Source organism: Beta vulgaris, chromosome 8, assembly GCF_026745355.1.
Source record: "Beta vulgaris subsp. vulgaris cultivar EL10 chromosome 8, EL10.2, whole genome shotgun sequence".
NCBI lineage: Eukaryota > Viridiplantae > Streptophyta > Magnoliopsida > Caryophyllales > Amaranthaceae > Beta > Beta vulgaris.
The window spans coordinates 46,372,208-46,394,508 of record NC_079209.1 but is presented as its reverse complement, the minus strand read 5'-3'; the positions used below and the strand labels follow the sequence as shown (position 1 = coordinate 46,394,508).

The window sequence follows — 22,301 nt, the reverse complement described above, 5'->3', positions numbered from 1 at the left end:
ACCACTTTAAGATAATCACAACTTGTTTTGGTTAACTCAGATGTGAGCCAAGAGTAGGACGAGACACGAATACAAAGCCTGCATAGTGCTTCAGAGAAAACCTAAGTTGGATGTGCACGAAAGCAAATAGTTATAGGTGCTCCCAAGAATTTGCAAGACAGGGGGAGAGGAGGAAAAGGGGTTGTTATTGTCTTGACTGCCATGCCATTGTGTCAAAGTTTGTCTTGAAATTTTTTTTTTATCAAAAACAAGCTAAACCATCATTATAGCAATTTCTTGAGCATATTGAAATAGGTAAAAAAATAAATTATATAAGCCTGATCCACAATAAATTAGTGTGCATCTAATACTTACACATGTGATTTATGAAAAAAATGTTACTACATCGAAAAAATTGATAAAAAAAAGAAGTAGATATAAACAAATAAGGTGATTAGATCATAATAAAAATTACTATGTTATATGTGGAACTTTTATCATAATAAACTAGTGTAGAAAGAGGGTGACTATAACAAAAAAAAAAAAAGTCACTATGTTTAATAGATTAACTAGTATTTGGGTCCGGGTGTTGCCCCGGGTTGATATTGTTTTTCGAATTTGATATGCATTTTTTTTCCATTCCCATTAAGATATATTAAGGAAAAACTCAATATTTAAAAGGTACAAATATAATAATGTGGACACTTAAAGCATGATTAAAAGTTGGTTGAGATGGTAATTGTGTCATGTATACTATCAAGAGGTCATGTGCTCAAATCTTGTTGCAAGCTAATTTTACTTTTGTTAATTGACATGACTTATGTACACATTGGACAATTCTAGTGTAGTAACAAAGGTGTCATGTGGCGTGTGCACGTTAGTATACCCTTCAGGCCTTCATTTATTTGTAGCAACTCACTAGCAACATTTAAGGAGACCCTATGTACTTCACTAAAGAGTTGCAAGTGTGAGTGAGCTCATGTTAAAGTAAGAAATACTGCTTATCTCAATTTGGTGGACCATTCAACTTACCTGGTCTGCACTCGCCAACTTTAATCTCTACTTTTCAAAATTCTATAAACCTACAACATCTAAGGATGATCACTCAAATCAACTCCAGAGTTCGCAAGATTATAACTGCGTTTATTGTATTTAACTTTCAAGTAATTATGTAGTATGATAATATATAAATATAATTAACATTGATTGTATCTTATTTTTTTTAATATCTATTATAGATGTCGTTCGACCTTCAATTAATGAAATTTCTCTTTAGGAAAAAAAAACATCGATTACAAGTCAAAAGATATGCTAAATTACAACTCTAAACATGGCACATAAAAAATGCCGTACCAAGAAGTACAGAACTTTCCTACTGATGACCTATCCTCCGATTGACTGCAGTTTGCATTCCATGCAAATGTTAAGACTATATTTATTCTATAGCACTGGATTTACAGTGGGTTAGAAACTTAGAATATCTCTTATTGATCTCAAATTAAATATTACAAGTCAATATTTCGTCTTTCAAACAACATAAGAAACCCTGAACAAATCAATTATCCCCTATCTTCAGTTTACCGACAATTTAGCTGCTAACTTGGACTGTATACCCTAAAATCTACAGTATGGAGCAATATATCAGCTGGCAAAACATTCAAAAGCAAAAACAAGTCAGATATAAAAGGATTCACAGTGGTTAAACTTGGCATCTGAGCTGTTCGCAGGACTGATCACAGAAATTTCATGACTGGCGTGATCATGCAGATGGCTCTTTGTGTAATCTGTGTGTCGCCACTGATTTGCATATAAATATAAGACTCTGATCATCTTCACTGCTTATCAAGATTTCTTCAATCTTCTATTTGATTCCATGCGTGAAGATCGCAAGGAAGCAATGATGATTAAAGATGCTGATAATAGTGCTGATGCAAAAGTAACAATAGATACCGTTCCTGAGTGGGCCTTAACACCTGCTGGTATGCTCCAAATGGTATCATCAAGTTCTAGGGAACCACTGCTAGTAATACGTGACAATGAACAGCTATGAGCAGGTGAATTTCCGTGCATTTTGCAGCGCATAAACAAATCTGGAGCACCAAATCGGACTTCTGTATACCCGCTGTCTTCTAAGGGCTGTTTAAGAGGAAGAGATTGCCAAGATCGTACAATTACAAAAAGAATAACTGAAATGCATAGATAAATAGCGTACAAGTACGGGAAGTGAAAGCAATATCTACTTAGCTAATGTATATCGATAATGCATGAACTGGTGCAAGGGGAAGGGCACTTTTTAGGTAAGTTAGTGGCAGCTTGAGGAATAAGTTAAAGGAGTTAGTTAGGGAAGAAATGCGATAGATAGAGAAGATTAAAGAGAAGGAAATCATGCCGATTCTCGTGAAGAATTTTCTTGTGTATTCGGGACAGAGCTAACCGCTCAAAAGCTTGTGCACACTAAATTTTATCATCAGTTTCCCAGATTTATCAATACAATTCAGTTCTTATTTCTTGATCCTTGTCTCTAATCGTCCAAGCTATGTCAACCCATAGCAATTTTTTAGCAGATAATTTCCGCTACTATCCATAAAAACCTAGCAAGGCTTGGCCAATTACCCTTATCATTCCCCCTTACTTCCAAAGAGTCTGACATGGAAGTGAGCAAGCAAAAGATAAATGGTGAATGCAAAATTGGAGAGTTTCATCATTATAGGTGGCATATCAGAGTTACTGACTTGCTGTGCTTTATATTAGTAAAATAAAGATAACACAGCTGTGCTGCTCTATATTAATGGACATAGTGTTGCTAAAAGAAGATTTCTCCTGATTGGAATGTCTACCTAGAATTTGAAATTATGACAAGACACATTTAATGTCAGCAACACAACACCAAATACCCGGTATGCTTCTCTAAACTATTACACATACTAAGCTTTAAAGCAGTTAAGATTTCAACAGAACTTGAATTCCAAATGTCCGAAGCATTTTCATATGCTTAAGGTCTCCTGAGAGCATCTTTTGTTTTAAGGGCAAAAGAAATTTAGCACAATATACTAATATAAAACATGTCATAACTTTTGGTTTGCAAATAACTTCAACAGACATGCATAACTTCAGATGATAAGTTCACAGTTAGTAACTTGACAGTCTTGACTTCGCTCGAATTATATGCAACAATAAACAGTATACATCTGGCATAAGGAAGAAATTTTGTTATATCCCAGCGTCAGATGAGTGATACTAGACTGTCACTAGTAAGGCTATTACTCAGACACAGATTGAGTGTCTACTCGGATACGGGTGTCCAAGTGTCCGACTCGGCTATTTTGCAGAAAAAAGTCAAGTTTCTAGTTTAAAATGAGGTATCCAAGTAAAGTGTCGTGTCGGACACGACACAACACCCCGTTTTTGAGGTAAATGAAGGTGTCGGAGTAACACTGGTATAAGAAAGTCAATTAAAATGGAAACTTAAGCATGCAGCATGTAAAATGCTTAATTAACAAGCGGCTTCTTCTTGTTCTATGCTCCCACACCAAATTTTAAAGTGATAATGCTTTTGTAAAAGCGATGATAATTCCTTTCACAAATTCAGATTACAGTACAAATAGTGAGATCAAGATTTAGCTTCATATAAGGAGAAGTCGACATAGACATCAATGTCGCATGAATCCATACAAGTTTTCTTTCATAAAATGTTACATATAAACAGAAACCTTAATGCAGAACAAATGGCTCATATCTAAATATTTATAAAACCCAGACACTTTTAGGCAAACGAATCATTCCAGCAAATCATATAGCAACTAAAGATTCTACGGTGGTTTAAGATAGCACTTACAGGATATCGTGCGTGCAATGGTATCTCTATCTTGAACTCTAGCACAATCTCCTTTCCTGCTGAATTATTCAAGGCGGCATCTAGGTGAACCTCAACAATTGACTGATTGGAAAGAAATGATGGCAATTCCAAATTTGTATCTCCAAATACTGAAGCATCTTTAAATACTGCAGCAAACATTCCCTAGGAGTCAGTGTCATTAAAGAATGATAGGTTACAAATTTCAAAAACACAAAAAGAAAGCACCTCCACGATGAAGAAGATGTTGAAGCTCAAAAGGATCAGCAAAAACCCCAGAAGGTAGTCTTTCAATGAGTATGACCTCACATATATGTGAGGAAAAGTCAGCTATTCGATCTGGCTGAATGCTAACTTTGATAGATGAAGATAGACGGCGATGAGAACCCTCGCCATTCAGGCGACGCTCTAAGTCCATTAGCCTAGAAAATGTTGCCTCTGAGCCAACAAGAATCTTATGCTCCATGTACTCTGAAAATTTTGGATCCACGACATTGTAATATTCTCTGAAAAATGACTCCAGAACATATCTGTCAAAACAAGGCAAGGAATTGGTGTTGTGCTTGTGATAGTTCCCATCATAGTTATATAGACTTTCCTGGAAAGAAATGACAAGAAAAGCAGATGAAATGATGACAAGCATGAAGCAAAGTTTCCATTTCCTTGTTCAACTTGATGGCAAAAGTTATGAGCTAGAGCATGAGATATTACATACCTATACCTTACTAAAATTTTTATCAGCAAAACTCAAAAGAGAGAAAATAACATAGACAACCTCTGAAGATTACTGGAGTGAAATGAAACGTATCATGCCATCACCAAAAACATACATTTCTTAAAGGCTAATAAACTTATTAGAATATAGGGTGAAAAGCTCGGTATACGGTTTGAATTAGGGCCTAATCCTATCCGATCCGAACAAAATTTGGATTTCAATTTTCCAATCTGAATCCAAACCGATTAAAGTTTGAATCCGATGCAATCCAATCCGAGTTTTCATACTCTAGATTGGATCCGATCCGAAAATTCGATTTTTTAAAACTCTAGTTTTTCGATGAAATAAATTAAGCACAACAATACCTAGTAGAATTAGGAAATGAGGAATTAAGTGCTCTTACGGTTTTAGGAGAAGGGTTGAAGTGATAAGCCTATTGGGCTATGGACTAGGCTTTTCTATAAAAAAAAATTCAGTTAAGTACTTAAGCCCAATCCACATACATATTACAAGGATTGCTATTCAGTCATATTGGATTTTTGGATCCAATTACCCTCAATCCAGTCCGATCCGAAAATCCAATTTTTCAAAAAACTCAATCCGAATCCAATCCGAACATAGTTCGAATCCGATCCGAATTACTAATTCGGAGATTTTGGATTTTATCCGAATAACTTTTACCCCTAATTATATATATGCTATCAAGTCTATTTCACAATTAGACCGAGCAAATTGTTTTGAAGAATTAGTCAGAATTATGAATTATCTACATGAACACTCCTAAGTATCCCTGCCCTCTCATATGCACAACAAAAGCTAGACAAAAAAGGAGAGAAAAACACAGGAGGCCACTGTATGTTGATGATTTTCGCATGACCTAGGTCTATCACAATATTCCAAGCCAAGACCTCTGAGATACACACAGAAAACTCACACACCATAAGACCTAATTTACCAAAGACATCAGAGCTGCCAACATAAATGAATACAATGCTTCTATGCTAAACATCTAAAGCCTTTAGAAGAATGACCAAGTGAAGAGTATAACTCTCAGCCAAAAACCTCACCAGAAGCTTGAACATGCCATGCTCTCTACTCTCTTGTAGGACCCTCAAAAGAGGTCCATGTCTTGTAGGAAATTTTATCAGCTAGCTGTCCAGGAAATTGTTCTCTTCTAACTACTAATATAGCGGACTCCTTATAAGCACCTTCTAGTGGTCAAATATGACTTTAACAGCTTGTTTGGTTAGTGGTCATGAATGGTAATGCATTGTAGTATAATTTTGTACTGGGAAATCTCATGTCATTAGCCATGGTAATTCTATCTCATCTCTAAACATCCATTTTCTTCCTAAAATGTCATCGTCATCCATCACCACTTGGCAAAATGTGGTATTGGGTGGTAAAGGAAATTTATAAAGGAAACTCATGTTTTGTAAAGAAATTTCATTACTATGAGCATCGATATTAGAATTTCTTTACAAATTAACACTCGATTACATTATCATTACCACAATTTATGACCATTAACGAAACAGGCTGTAAAGGTATTCAATGAAGCTCTTAATAGCTATGTTAAGAGTTTCAATGGCCTAGCTTTCGGAGGAATTTCAATGTTTAACCATTCCTGGAGTCAAAACCAGAAATGAAGAATGCAGAATTACCCACAAGTATCGATTTCGAGAGCTTAAGATGGCAAGTAGTCAATGCATCTTCTTCACGGCAACTAAGCAATGAATATCAAATATATTGTCACCAAAAAGAATACCTTCCCTAATCCCTATGTTATTATCAGCCTGGTGCCTGCCTATGATACATTGATACAATTACAATGGACTTAGTTACCCACTAAATTACATCAAAGGTTTGAAACGATGATCCTGCCAATGAAACCGATTATCTTCTAGGTTATTGCTAAAAATATCATACATTTCGAGAAATATCATATAATGATTACTACTCAATTAGAATCATATCTGAAAATTGAATAATTTAGTACTCAAAACACCCTAGAAACCCTTATCAAAAACCTACATACTCATTACTAAAATTGAGTGAAATTGATTACAAACAACAGTTCAACTAATTGGAGTGTAGAGTTTTTTTTTTTTGGGTTCGCTCACCTGATTTGAACATCTTAAATGAAGAACAAGCATTGCCATTAGAATATGTGTTGCAACTTTCACATATTTAACGCCCATTTTTACCATTGACCAAGGATGAAACTACAATTCTTGTAGATTTCTTCTATCAAATTGTTGTACATTCATCAACAATTCTTGAATATTAACGGCTCACTTCTGAATCAACACGGCAACACCAACCAATGGCAGAGCACTGGCGACGGGCATGGGGGCGACTGGGCGTGAGCGTCTGGTGATGCGTGAGACTGTCCGAAATAGATGAGAGAGATACAATGTTATTTTAGATTGAACTTAATTTATCATAACTCAATGTATGTGAACTGAAATATATTTATACAAAATGAAATGTATTAAAACTGGGATAATAAACTAATTGAATTGAATTAAGATGGTGAGAGAAAACTAGCTTAACTCAATTTGAATTGATTCCGTGTAAAAGGACAGAGTCTTACACTGTGTTTGGTATTTATTTTTTTTAGTAAAGGAAGGGAAGGGATGAGAAAGGAAGGAAAGGAAAAAAACTAAACTTTCTGATGTTTGGTTAATAAGAAGGAAAGGAAAGAAATCTTATGTTTGGACGAACAGGAAGGAAAAAACTCATAATGATTATAACTCATAATGTATTTTTTCTTTACTGTTCTCTGGAAGACATATGATTATAAATGTAGTTTTTTTCGTAGTAGGTATAATCCATATATAACTAAACAAATCATTTTGATGGTAGCTAAATTTCTCATTCTATCCCAAATCATAACTCAATTTTCAAACTCACTATCCTCGTTATCATTGTAAACTTGCTCATTTTCTAATATATCCTAGTTATCATTGATAAAATTTTCTTCCATCTATAATAACATATTATAAAATAAATTATATATTAGAGATATATTGATAGTACAAGGGTGTGCAAGTGCAATAACACTAGCTTCATCAATTAGCAGCATACGAACAATAAAAAAAGCAAGTAAGTTCACACAATAACTATATTATGTACCATCAACCACAAATCATTAAGGTTCATAAACCCTATAACATTCTAATATAATGGGGTTTCATTCAAATTGTGATCACCGTTACTAGTAGCATAATTTTCATTCGGATTAGAGACTTGGGATTCTTTCATTCGTTTTTCATGACCCGAATCAAATTTTCTAAATCGAGGAGGCATAATTGGATAAAATTTAACACAATCACTAAACAACACAAAAAATATTAATTGTAAAAAAAGAAACCACCTCAATTATTCTGTGTAATTGTTTACAATCTTCAAAGTCAGTCTCCAACACCAAAAGGTCCAAAATCTGCATAAACGCAATAAAAATCGGTAAATTAAACTAAGCAATAAAAATCAGTAAATTAAACTAAGCAAAGTGTAATTAACTGAATTTCGAATTTCATATTTGAATTGAGAGGACATGAAAGTTTAAATTTATAGCCATTATAGGAATCGATTTTTCCCGTTGAAGAACAAGATCTCGGTGATGCTATTTTTGATTTTCACTAGCAGTAGTTTCATACTTAATAGCGCGGCGGTGTGTAAGAAGTAAGAATAGACAACATAGAGAGGAAGAACTAGTTTTTTGGGGTTGAATTTCGCTAAGTTATGGTAAAGAAGATGTGAGGAACAATTACCCAGTGGTTAATGGAGTAGATCGAAGAGAGGGTTGAGGAGAGAGAAGTTCTCTTGCTGCCTGCTGGATTGGTATGTGACTATGTGTGTCAGCGTGCTACTTTTGCAGAAAATGGATTGGTTTGCTTGTATTATTACTGGGCTTGCTTGGGCTACTTCTTTAGTTTTATTTTAAACTTGAGGCCCCTCTAGAATAGAGGCCCTGTTCTGAGTCCCATTTTAAACTTGTTCAGGACCGGCCTAAACATACCTTTGTATATTACTATGGGGCCTATGGATGAACTGAGGTGAGAGAAGAGAAAAGGATTATTATATACTGTGTAATTTTTTGGAAGGAGAATTATATGTGAGAGGGAAAAAATAACGTAATGGATGGAAGTAAATTTGGGAAAAGATAAATCAATTTTTAATTAATTATCTCTTTCCTCTCAAATTCCTCCAATTTTGGGAGGAAAGATAAGAAGAGATTTATAAGGTTTTCTTTCCCCTCACTTTCTTTCCTTTCCTATTAAGGCTAGGTTCAGTTCACCTTATTTTTGCTTATTTCAAATCTAATCAGATTAGATCAGATCAGAAAAAATAAGTTCAGATCAGAAAAAATAAGTTCATATCAGATCAGGTCAGATCAGACCAGACCAGATCAGATCAGATCATATCATATCAGGCCAGATCAGATCAAATCCTACTTATATTTAAAAACTCATTATTACTATTACATATCCTTCATTACATATTAGTAAAAGTTATACCAATTGAATATTGATAAAATACTCATTGAGACGAATCAAACAAGACCCCACATGACTATATTTTTTCTTATATATTGAGAAAAATCTAAAAGATTCTCTCTAATTGTGAATAGTGTCAAGATTCTAAGTGAGAAAGATAAAAAAAATACAAAGAGAATCGAACTCTTGGTACTTTACTTAGGGGGTTGGTTTCAAAGAGTACTAAAGATTGGGATGTTAAGCTTTCTCATGATGAGTTTGATTATACTAGTCTTTCACCTACATATGCTACTAAACATTTTATTTTGAGGTTATATATAACGTGAATCTAAGGTTGTCCTTGGATTTTGATTCATATTTCTAAAAGTGAGTATGTTCATGTGGATGCTAAAGAAAAAGTTGAGGCTATGTTAAAGCTCCATGCTCAAGTACGTGCTAGAATTGAGAAGGTGAATCAAAGGTACAAAGTGTTAGCTAATAAGAACTGAAAACATGTATACAAGGAGAGTGATTTGGTTTGGCTACACTTGAGAAAGGAGAGTTTTCCTAACATATGCAAGAATAAGCTTATGTTACGCTTAGAGGGGCCTTTCAAAGTAATTGAAAAGGTTAATGATAGTGCCTACAAGCTAGAGTTTCCAGGAGACTATGAAGTGAGTGCTACTTTCAACATAGGAGACTTGGTGCCATATTTACATGATGAAGAAGATGCTTAACTGAGGTCAATTGGTTTGAAGAAGGGGAGGATGATACAGGAGTAGATGATGCTTAATTACTTGCCCTTGCATTGAGAGTGCCTCAATTGGAGTTAGAGAGAATGCATGGCTCATTCTTAGGGTTTATTACTACGAAGGTGGTGGTTTGCATGCTACCTAATCTTGGTAATCAAGCATAGTCTATGGGGCGTGCGATTCATGCCTTAATTGAGTTATATTAGGACTTTTCATATTCTAGTTCTATTAGGTTTTGGCTTACATGTTATTATACTTATAATAAGTTTTTCTTGTTTCAAGCACATTCGGAGCATTTATTTACTCATCTTCTTATTTAGAGTTATAGTAGAAGAATGACTTAGGGACTTGTCCTAAAAATCATAGGGTTTTTGTTTATTTAAATGGTTTAGGTTGTATATCATTTTCCATTATTGAATTCTATCGAGTTTTATTAAACTTCAAGCACTCTTGAGTAATCAAACAAATTTGAAAGTTGGTGATTGATTTCTTTATACTTTTAAATCTTTGGTGATTAAGGAGTCTTAAACTAAGTCATCATTCATTCATTCATCCATATTCATAAAATCAGTCTATACATCCATACTTGTTCACATTTTCTGCAAATCCTTTTTAATCTTTGAAGGTTAAATATATCGATTCTTCTCTACATCTTTCTTTTCTGTATTTCTTTATAAATTTTTTTTAATATTTTTATTATTTTTCATATGCGTGTTGCATGCTTTAATGCTCTCATCACCGCACATGTTTATTATTGCTAATCAAAGACCTAATTAAATATTCCAACGCTAAATTTAGATAATTTGGACAATTGGATTAGGTTACCAATAATTTGATTGCATGATGACATGTCAACAAAAATTAGTCTTTTGCGTGTTTAATGGACCGACATAGATTGATTTTTTTTTTATTGCATAAACATATTGCACAGTTGTTAATTGCATAAATCTCGAACATGAATCGTAATGAGTAGAGGCCATCAAAGGTCGAATTTGATTCCTGATCATATTCGTACCCTCACTCCCGAACTCCATCTTTGGTTCAATGACTATTAAATTCATGGAGTCGTGACGCGGAGATCTACATTGGATAAGTCCATAATTTGTCCCTAATCCCTATTGTTTTCCAATATCTAATTAGGTTTATGAGTGTTCCTTCAAAGATTTGTTGGCGACTTCAAAAATGTTTTCAATAAAAACCTTTACAATGAAGTAGTCAAATACGCGCTCATCTCGCGTTGGCAATAAAAACACGCTTCCAACGCTATGTTGAAGATGCCATGGGCCGTATTCCACTTTCCAAGAAATTAATAACTTCATTGTTTCGGAGATAACTTCCACAGTATTTGGAGCAAACTGCCTTCCTAATCTGGAAAACATAACTACCAAATGCTCCGATATTCCCCTGTCAGAGTCCGAAGAAGCTTGTCCATCATTCTTCATTGACTTTACTTTCATTTCCCTAATTTTGGTTGACTTGACTTGACTTTCATTGACTACTTCCCTTGTGCTTGTTCTATTTGGGCTTGACCCTTAATTTATGGGCCTTTAGGGTCCGTTTTTAAAAATGTGGGTAACATGAAAACAAAATTATATACTTCCTCCGTTTTTTTTAGATGTTACACTTTCTATTTTAGGAAATTTTAAATTAGATGTTACACTTTTGTTTTGGGTAATAACTTCTCTCTATCTCTCTCCTATCACATTTTCACATGGGACCCTTTTGTTTTCTTTCTATCTATCTTTCTCCTCTCCAAAAATTACCTAGGAGTCCGTGATTTGAAAAGTGTAACATCTAAAAAAAAACGGAGGAAGTACTTCATTTCTCTCAATGAAATACCATTATAAAATCTCAGTTTTTTAATTCTTTTTCATTTCTTTTCGGTCCGATTCCTCCCTGGCCTGTCAAACAAATTATAGAGTTGCTTCTTGATTCCACTTGTAGTTCGTAATTCTATTCCAAAAGTGCCATTAGATTAAACAATGGCGGATCTAGGAATTATGTGATGGGGGTACAAATAGATAATATCAAATAAAACAACGTACAAATTCAATTTACTACTCAAAATTCAACTCAAATTAAAGAAAAAATATTGAAGGAAAATAGTAATAACAAACATAGGTAAGAAAAAGTTTACCCAAATAGAGATAATCCACTACATACAATCTAGTACAAAAAAAAAGTAATACACTATAATTTGTCTCATAAAATCTGAATTTTTATATGGGATTAAATAAAAGCAAAATTATGTCAATTGAAACAACTAGAAACAAGAACTTATTTCAATAGTTCATGTGTCACTAATCCTCCCCTTTTTATTTCAATAGTAAGTAAAGAGATAGGATGATAAGGATAAATATCCTTCTACTTAGTTTTGATAATTATCTATGTTATTGTTGTTAATATCTCATTATCTCTTTGTAACCACCTATTTAATTCTAGCTTCTGTTAATATTAGTTTGCTTGTTTTTAGAAGAATACGTTTGTAAACTCTATCCCCTAAGATAGACTTGTTGTAGCCTGTAGCTATATTTGTAAAGGCTATAAATAGCCTAGTTTTTTGTTGAAATAGATTATTCAATTCTCTAAACCTTTCACTTTGGAAATGATGTTAGAGCAATGTCATTGGTGATGAGTTTGTTCACCAAATTTCCCAACTTACTCAATGTTTTGTTCATTTTATGAACAAATGTATCACCTCCACTCCACTCATGAATAAAAAAACCATCAAAATTCACTTTATCTCTCCCACTTTTCACTACCCCACCTCAACTTTCTCTCTCCTATTTCTCTTTCCTACTTCAATTAATAATATAATTTACATATTAAAAATAAAAATGGATCATCTTATGATTACTTAAAGTTATACTCCCTCTGTTTCAAAATATAAGGCACGCACAATTTTCGAGGTCAAACTTTGACCGTTAATTACTCTCAATCTACGTGGATAAAAAATTTAAAAAATTAATATTATTATAGTATTTTTCATGACGAATTCAACGGTATAAGTTTTCTAATTTTTATTGATCATATTATGAGAGATATTTATGGTCAAAGCAAATTTTCGTAAAGCGTGAATGTCTTATATTTTGAAACGTATGGAGTAATAATTAATTATCATTACTGGGGAATTAGTAAAATAATAATTAATTACGAAAAATTAATTATTATCTCTATTATATAAGCCAAGGGATGAGGTGTGGTGTCCTCTTTTGAAGTGACTAAAATACCCTCTTATAGTGATTTAAAATAATGTTTTTCTTTGATAAAAATTGAAAATGAGAGAATCAATGAAACTTGCCATATGAGTAGGTCAAAAATGGAATATGCAATATCATTAATAACAAACTAGATTGACACAACCAATTCACGAAATCAATTAGAATCTTCAACCAAAAAAAGTTAGCAACATATCGTGATAACATAATATTTCATATTTACAAAGTTCAAACAATATGGTTTATTAACATCTATAATTGTTAATGAACTATACTAAAGTCGCTAAAAAGAAAATTATTAAATCATCTACCAAATTTTGCAGTGACGGTATTGAACAGTTAAAAATCATACACTTTTAATTTAAAAAGATAATAACATCTACAAAAGAACCTCAATAATTTACATCACTATCAAAATAATTTTGAATAAAAACAAAAAAACATGTCCATTTGTATATAACTACATAAGATTGTCGACGCACGCATCTCGTGCATATATAACTAGTTATCGCATATGTCAATATGGGTATCATTTATTAGAGAGAGAAAGATTGAAGAAGTGTTTTTTTTTGTTCTGAAATATGTCAATATGGGTATCATGTTATAGAGGGGAAATAATATGAATTTTGGTATTTTTTTTGAAATAGAGATTTTCTGGGAAATTTCGTGGAAATTTCCACGAAATTTCCCAAAAATACACAGCAGCAGCCACGTGGCAGCGTGCCACTGGCTGGCTGTGTGTCATGCTTCCACCTTTTTGCCATAAAATAATTTAAAAACTCCTCCTTTTCTCTCAGTGGACTGTGAACAAATTGTTCACATGATAAACAATGACACATTTTGTCATTTGGTGAACACTTTTTTTTATCACCAATGAAATCCAACTTTTTTTTGTTCAATCCAAAATTTTAGATTTTGGTGAACAAACTCATCAACAATGGCATTGCTTACTGCTGACAGAGGAGAGATAAAGAGAGAGGAAAGAGAATTAAAGGAGGAAGTGTGCTGACTGCATAAGTATTTGTGACTTGTGAGGAGTGATTGACATTGTTTTTCACCTTAGTCCATTTTACTTTCTTCTTTTCTAGTTTTAGGAATGGGGTACAACTGTACCCACTGTACCCCTCAAAATCCGCCCATGATATTAAATCACCATACACGCATAAAAAGCTAAACTAGTAGATGTTATAATAATGAAGAAAGGTATGTGGAGTATTTATAGAAATGTAAATGTACCAAAATCATAGCTTTAATATGTATTGAATATTTGATACTAATTCCATTATTTGTACAAACGATATCAAATTGGTAGAAGTAGAACTTCCAGGTATATACAAATGAGGTAGGGCGTAGTGAGACTGAAGACCATATATTGCCTAAACAGTCATCCATCTGCTCCTGAGATAACAACTTACAAGAGCTTTCTATTATTTATCATGCCCATCTACTTCTTATGTAACCAGAGCTATAACTTTCCAACTAGTTGTGAATTATGTACAAATCACAACCTAGTTACAAGTTTTCTTGACAGCAATCACATTCGGGCTTTGGATGAATGATATGCAATCGGATACTAGCAACATACATATATACATCTCTTGGTTGTTTCTCAGCCAAGGATGATTATCATATATAAGAGACAGACTACCAAGGCACAAAGGTTGTACCATCTTCTAGGTAAACCAAGCAATCATATACTAGATAACTGCATTATTGATTTTGCAGTTACATAGCTGTTCGTTTCACCAATGAAATTCCCCTTGGATCACCGCCTGTTTCTTCAAAAACAACCAGAAGATTACCACTTGGTCTCAACCATGAGCGCGGAACATGATACCTGAAGTATGAAAGATATTTGTCACAAGGACTAAAAAATATGCAAGTAGGAAATATAACCTTTAATTATGTGCCATCTTCTCATGAAATCACACCCGGTGACTGTTCTAGATGATATCAAGTGATTAATAACTTGTTCAATTGGTTAAGTTTTGTTCTGTTTTCTGAACTTTTTCCCTCCCTTCTCTCATCTCTCAACCTGCCTAGTCGATTAGAGTTTGAAACATCATCATTCGTTGTTCTGAATTCTGAATTGATATTTCTAGGTCACTAGATCATCTTGAAAAGTCACCCCATAGCCAAGACTGTCCTATGACTTTTTTCAGTTCATGAAGAGGGAAAGAGATGTTCTTTACCATTTTTGAGAGGGTTGTCCACATTCACCTAAGCATTTGTTCTGGATGTAAGTTCCAGCATAATTGCACTGCCCACACTTGCCACGCGCTTTGTTTGCAGGCCAATGACGGCCTATGCTTTCACCATTAATCCACATTTGCCCTTTTCCCATGCTACTCATGTCCAAAGCCAATGGATCATTTCCTTCTGGTGCATTGAAAGTAGTCTGAAGACGCGATATAGAAGTCATAAATTACTTTGTACGGATATATTCATTGTGATTATCAGTGCAGCATGAGCAGAGTTGTGGTTTTTACTTGAGCAAATAAATCTTACCTTAAACCATGTAAGTGGCTGCTTTCGTGCCACTGCTGATTGTTCCCACTCTACAGATGAACTGCCACTTATAGTATGTAGACCAAGATTTTCACCCCTCGTTCCAACCTGCTCACAGAAATAGAAATTATATCTTACTGAGAAAAGTTCTTACTATCGCACTAGATTTAAGGCTTAATTTTCTTTCACCTGGAAAGCACTTATCTGAATTCATTGAAACATATTTGAACATTAAGAGTTATATTTTTGTTGTGAATTGAACTTATTTTCTGTAAAATTTTACTTATAAAGTTGAAGAACAATTAATAATATTGCTTGACATATTATTCCCTGCCTTATTTCAAACTTCACAGAAACAGATGGAGAAATGGTGGACATAGTGAAACAAACCTTGTAAGACCATTTCCATTTTGATAAGTCCCATGTACCCTCGCTGAGGCCCTTCAATGTAATCGGACCAAGCACCCCTTGATTATACCTCTCAAAGTGTGCGCCAACATTCTGAAACAATTCACCGAAATCAGAAAGGTGAAACATGTAGGAATGTAAAGCTGCAAGTCAGTTTTTGTTAGGAAAAAACTTCTCGTATAAGAAACTAACCGCAAGTCCAACTGCAGCACTAAGTAAGGAAATCTTGTTAAGACCAGCTCTCAACTGCACCTTCTGACTGAATGTTATTTGTGGTTGCTCCAATGAACCATAAACAGTCCCTGAAAATCGTTGGCATTGCCAAGTTTAATAGAAAGAAAACTAAAAAAAGACATAGAAGTTGGAGAAAATCTTCATACTATTTGAATCTACCTTGAAATTGGCCATTGACAAACACATTTAAAGCATGCCCTGATGACATAACTGTGAGAATTGGTTCTTCTGATCTTTTAACAGTGACACTGGAACATGTAAAGTAAATTAAATCAATTATCAAAATTTTCCTGGTCATTGAGAAGAAAGTTGTTAATAACGGAGTGGTGAAGCTGTTAAAAAGTAAGGTGACATACTCGGTCGTGTACCACAAGTAGTCAGAGTTATCTCTAGTCACATTTAATTGCTCATACAACCCTGTTCCTGAAAAACTTCTGTCATCAGCATTTGATGGAGTTTCATCAAGGTATGATTGCCAAGAGAAACGACTAATTGGCGTCATCTTTGCATGGTAGCTTGGAGCTGACATCTGTTAAGACATTCATACAAAAATTAATCCGATCTCCATACAACTTTGAAAGCAAAATCTTGTACGAGCGAGACATTAAAATTCTAGGGGTGACTTATTTTACATTTTTTTGACCGCAACTTCTTTATGTTTCATTATAAATTGGGTCTTAGGATAAGGCAGTCTTATATATGACTTGTTGAACATTGAAACGGAAAGTTTTTCTAGTCTAAAATCATCTGCTCTTAAGAGTTAGGATGATGCAGAAGTGATTTTGCGAATGAGATACACATCATAGGGAAATTTGATTATTTTGGTTTTGTACTTACCCTTGCAGTATTGTACACTTCTTTCTTGCAATCAGGTAGGATGCTAATGGACCATGGAGGCAGCTCATACTTTGCACCACTGAAGGTAACTGTAACACTCCATTGAGTGTCATAATTTGCCAAGAACGCCGCACATCTCCCTGAATTTGAACTGAAGACATGAGCCTGCATAAGTATTCTCAAATTAATTAGCTGTTTATAGATAAATCATTATGCAGCAAGTGATTACAGGAGAAAGGCGCACAGTACTACTAGAAAATCTGACTACCTCTTGGTGTTTTCCGAGGCTGGTCACTGTTGGATCAGCAGAAACTAAAGCAGGCTCACACATCTTGATTGCTCTGTGCAGATTTTTCAAGTGTGTGTATTTTGGTTCTCTTGGCAAACCTGTAGAAATGATAAACTTAGAGTAACATACAAATTATAGACAAGCTCCGTCATATGCAATATCGCCACATTATGATACTATTCTACAAATTTTATATGCACCACACCACATTATTACTTGATGCTGTGACGTAGGAAACTCAGCATAGACAGGGCTACTGATAATGCGTATATGGGGTTACTGTTAACAGATAAGTACTAATGGAGTTACTCCAGTGATTACCATATTCATCAAGTGGAGCATCGTAGTCATAGCTCGTAGCAACAAAGCGACCTGCAGTATTTCCGAAGTTTGTTCCTCCATGAAACTGTTGGACAAACAAGCAAAGGAAGGAACAAAATTCAGAATGGTAAGTGATTTTCAGAATCATGTTCAAAGTTGACTGTCCATTAGTGATTATCTTACCATATAATAGTTAACAAATGAACCACCATTTTGTATGAATCTAGCAACTGAGAAGGCCACATCTTCTGCAGGTCTGTAAGGAACTGGTTTACCAAATTCTGTGTACCTTAAGAAAATATGGAAGTAATATTTTCAGATAAAAATTGGTTGTCATCTACACAGAAGTACAAGATGAGAAATCGACACAGGGCGATGAAGGTGTAACATACCAGCCAGTCCAATTTTCTGTCCACATTTTAGGCTTGGTCTTGGAATTAGGGACAAAATTTTCACAGTAGAAACCATTGCAGGTGTTAATCTGTCATAGTCAAATACCAAAAATTGGTGAATGGTGAGTGATTGAATGTTTTTGTTGCAGCTTAATCAAGTAATGTGTTGGTAGGTCAAAAGATTACCAAATAAAAACCATAACAACAACAGAACTTTGGTGAAATCATTTCAAATGAACCTTTTTTTTGACTAATTACTACTATCATATGGTAACTAAAACCTTCATGATGTAGGAAAGATTAGTAGAAATGTTGTATGACTGAAAGGTAACATTAGGGCAATCCTTCAACCAATCCTTCAACAAATCATTTCAACCAATGTTGTATGACTGTAGGGGTATTTTGGGTTTTTACTGACTAATTATGAGGGTAGTTTTGGAACATATGAACTTAAAATTCATTTTTAATCCAATATCATGGAGTTTGTTCCATCAAGATAATGGATTGAAGTTATGATAAGTACATGCATATGCTAATCAATCATATAATTAAATGCTTAAGTTATGAATGTGAGTTTCTTCTATTTTGAGCGAAAATATAAAAGGAGCATTATTAATGGGAGAAAAAAGAAAAAGGTTGAGAAATAACATTCCGTTATTTACCAACTATTCTACACTGAACAAGAAGTGTATTGACATATTTACATTTTATCTGGGAATTATGCATGGTATTGCTAGTTAGGACAAACATATTATTTTACGTTTTAATTTTGTAGAGAATCGTTAGCGAAATAGCTTTATTCAAAGGGGATCTTGTTAGAAGATGCGGAGTAGACTATAAAAGAAAGAAGAAGATTCACTTACAACTTCACCAGGGGCATCATCTTGCTTACACATGATCCAAGGTACACCAGCATTAAGACTTTGAGCCATTTGAGCTGCCCATTTGGTGTAAGCTTTACCAGGTGCACCTATTTCCCATTCAACTGGTCCATACTCATTTTCTATCTGTTATATGGTGAAAAAGTAGCATGTAAGTAAGTTAAAACGTTAGATAAACTAGACCTGTTTCATATTAGGTGGCAAAAAAGTCCTCATTTGAAGGGTCAATTTACCAAGAAAAGAATATTAGCACACAAAAAGAAACGAATATGGTAAAAGAATTTGCATCATGGCCTAACTTATATAAAAAGAATACGAGGTAATCACATAATTAATTTGTGATATGATGTTAGAGAATCTACTTGACGTCAAACAATGATAGATCAATAACAATCATTATAAATTTTGTCTCAATAGCAACTCGGATGTGACCGGTTTAATTATGTACTATGAATATAAATATTATTATAAGTTAGACTGAAGTTTAAAAAGATGAAATAAATATATTATCTGAAATTAATGGATCAATTATCTAAAAAATTATTAGCATCATGGTATCATTGAATTGATATTTTATTATATATGAGGTATGCCAAATCATCCATTTTGTGAAATGATGGTACACGATTTGCATAACCACCATGAATCTATGATGATTGAGCAGTAGGATAATTCCAGTGAGAGTAAGCTGCGTCATTATTAGGATAATTTATTTAATCATTGGTCCATAATTTCTACATAATAGCAACTAAATTGGTTGGTAAAGCTTATGAGTTAGCACCTAAAACTTAAGACTAAATTTCGTATAATATTTATGTAGTTGTTATGTAAGAGCGATTATAGCTCAGTTTAGTTTTTATGTTCGGTTGATTGTATTAGCCTAGGTTGTATTCTCGTTTTTTAATTAATGCACACTTTCTCGATGTCAAAAAAAAAAAAAATTCGTATAATATTTTAGCTTTATGACTCTCATCAACTCATGCACAAAGTAAACAAGACTAATACACTAAAAGGTTTAGTAAAATTACGTCTACTTTGCATACCTGAGACAATATAATTGGACCTCCTTGCCAGTGGAAGAACTTTTCTGCCTTCATCATGTTGACTATCTTGGCTGTGAATTCTTGCATTTTTTCCTTCATTGTACAAAGATTTTCAAAAGATTGAAATACTTTTAACCACAAATTGAACTCAAAGTGACTAAAACTTAATACAGAAGCAAAAAACAAGATCGAAAGTTTCCAAAAGGACAAAAACAATGAAAACATGAACTTAAAATTGTAACTCACTTTAAAAGGTCCATTATCAGTTCTGAACTCAATACCAGGTACGTACTTGAGCCACACAGGAAATCCCCTGAATATGAGACAGGATAAAATTCATAAATTTGAGTAATAAAGGAAATAAACAATTTATTGACCAAACTTTATACCTCTTGGTTCTATGAAGTACAAACTATTAACTATAGTAACTAGTATTTAGGTTCGGCGTTGCTGCTGCGAGTTGGTATTGTTTTCCGAAGTTGATATGCATTTTTTTTTTCATTTCCATTAAAAGATATTAAGGAAAATTCAACATTTAAAAAGTATAAATATAACAATATGGACACTTAAAACATGATTAAAAGTTGGTTGAGATGATAATTGTGTCATGTATAATAGCAAGAGATCACGGTTCAAATCTTGTTGCAAACTAATTTTACTTTTGTTAATTGACATGACTTATGTACATAATGGACACTTTTAGTAGAGTAACAAAGGTGTCACGTGACGAATATACATTGTCACGCACACCTTTTAGTATATTTGTATAGATGTTCGGTAAGAATGTCGTTATACCTCTTCCTTTAGATAGTGAACTGTTAATATCTTTAAAAAAATAAACAAAAGGAAAACACCATGCACTTTTCCTATACACTAATTTAAGGTTACCAAATTTGATTTATTTAAAATTATCCGATTGAAAATAGCAAAAATCTGCATTACCCAAAGTTCCACTCAGCGCAAACAAAGGGCCCAATTCTGAGGTGAACGTAAAGTCCAGCTTGCTGTATTGTCTTAATGAACTTTACCAAATCATATCTTCCCTCAAAATTAAACTGAAAAATAATTACAACATTTTGGTCAAATAATTAAATAAAACCCAGAAAATAACAAAAAAAAAACAAATTAATGGGCAAAAAGAATTAAAATTAAAGGTACCTTTCCAGGAGAAGGTTCATGCCCATTCCAAAAAACATAAGTTTGAATAACATCCAATCCATTATCTTTAGATTTTTGTATAAGATCAGGCCACATCTAAAATCATCAAACAAACAATTCAACAATATATACTTTCTTGTTTTTTTTATAAAAAAAATAACCTATTTTATTCCCACATATTTCCATCATTTTTTTGGCAGAATCAAAATTTGAAGAAAAAGAGAAAAAGGGTTTTTATGTAATTACCTCAGGTGTGCTCCTAGGATAATGAATAGAACCAGAAAGAAGAATTCTCCTCTGTTTATTGATAGTTATGGCTTTATTATCATACCAAACATCACCAAAAACAGGGGAAGCTAATAAAAAGCATAGGTTATAAAATATAATCATATTGTTAACATCCCACATTTTATTTCTTGACATTTTGTGTGATTTTATTTATTTAAAGGGGTTTTAGTATATATTTTTTATCTGAAAAAAATGGGAGAATGAAGAAGGAAGAAGAAAATGGGAATTATAGTTGTTGTTTTTTTTAGAGAGAAAGGTGGTGGAGGAGAGTAATTGGTTTAGTTTGGGAGAGAAGTTGCGAAAAATGGGAGGGGTGAGCAGCTGAATTTAAACATTCTTTTGTGGGACCATTTTTTGAACCTCTCTGACACGGAAAGTTTTTAAGGCTCATCCAAATTTCCAAAATCCAAACTTTTATGTGCCTTAGATTTTATTATCAACTTTTGGTAGAGTTTTTATATTTTAAATGGATAAATAAGGTAAGGGATAACTGATTTTAAATATAGGCGCCCAATTTGGTGTAGGGTATGATTAGTGTTTGTTGAGTAGTTAACTCACATTTCTGAGTTCTGACTACCAAGCTTCTGAGATTCTTTATTTTATTTTTTTCATAATGCTTTGATCAATAGCAAAAACTTAACTATTAAAATGTTTTTCTTAAGACAATTTATGTGAGATTAACTCATGTTGGTTTTAAAATTAAGGGTCTGTTCTCCCCAACTTATTTTCAATTCAGTTCAGTTCAGTTCAGTTCAGTTCAGTTCAGTTCAGCTTCCATCGGTTCAGTTCAGTTCCAATCAGTTCAGTTCAGGTCAGTTCAGTTCAGCTTCATTCTTTTATGACCATTTTATTAAATATTATTATTATGTTGGTATAATTTATTTTACTAATTACTCTTATTATTATTATCATTATTATTATTGTTATTATTATTTAAATATATA

General features: G+C 33.5%; 2 protein-coding genes across 2 annotated transcripts; both read right to left on the bottom strand.

Moving 5' to 3' along the window:
- Positions 1-1,443: 1,443 nt before the first annotated feature.
- LOC104884236 (uncharacterized) lies at positions 1,444-8,410 on the bottom strand. The gene is made up of 6 exons (XM_048634832.2): positions 8,324-8,410; positions 7,927-7,992; positions 6,671-6,936; positions 4,061-4,430; positions 3,815-3,981; positions 1,444-2,115 (listed from the first exon to the last, which is right to left on the bottom strand). The coding sequence occupies exons 3-6, from the start codon at positions 6,755-6,757 to the stop codon at positions 1,822-1,824; spliced, it is 918 nt and encodes a 305-aa protein (XP_048490789.1). The 5' UTR covers positions 6,758-6,936; positions 7,927-7,992; positions 8,324-8,410; the 3' UTR covers positions 1,444-1,821.
- A 5,819-nt stretch (positions 8,411-14,229) lies between these two features.
- LOC104884234 (putative beta-galactosidase) lies at positions 14,230-21,663 on the bottom strand. The gene is made up of 18 exons (XM_010668853.4): positions 21,316-21,663; positions 21,070-21,165; positions 20,854-20,966; positions 20,158-20,224; positions 19,912-20,004; positions 18,851-18,994; positions 17,988-18,076; positions 17,779-17,884; positions 17,596-17,680; positions 17,254-17,372; positions 16,986-17,150; positions 16,505-16,677; positions 16,308-16,396; positions 16,107-16,216; positions 15,897-16,007; positions 15,507-15,614; positions 15,191-15,396; positions 14,230-14,835 (listed from the first exon to the last, which is right to left on the bottom strand). Exons 1-18 carry the CDS (start codon positions 21,490-21,492, stop codon positions 14,724-14,726), a joined length of 2,163 nt encoding a protein of 720 aa, XP_010667155.1. The 5' UTR covers positions 21,493-21,663; the 3' UTR covers positions 14,230-14,723.
- Between the last annotated feature and the right edge of the window lie 638 nt (positions 21,664-22,301).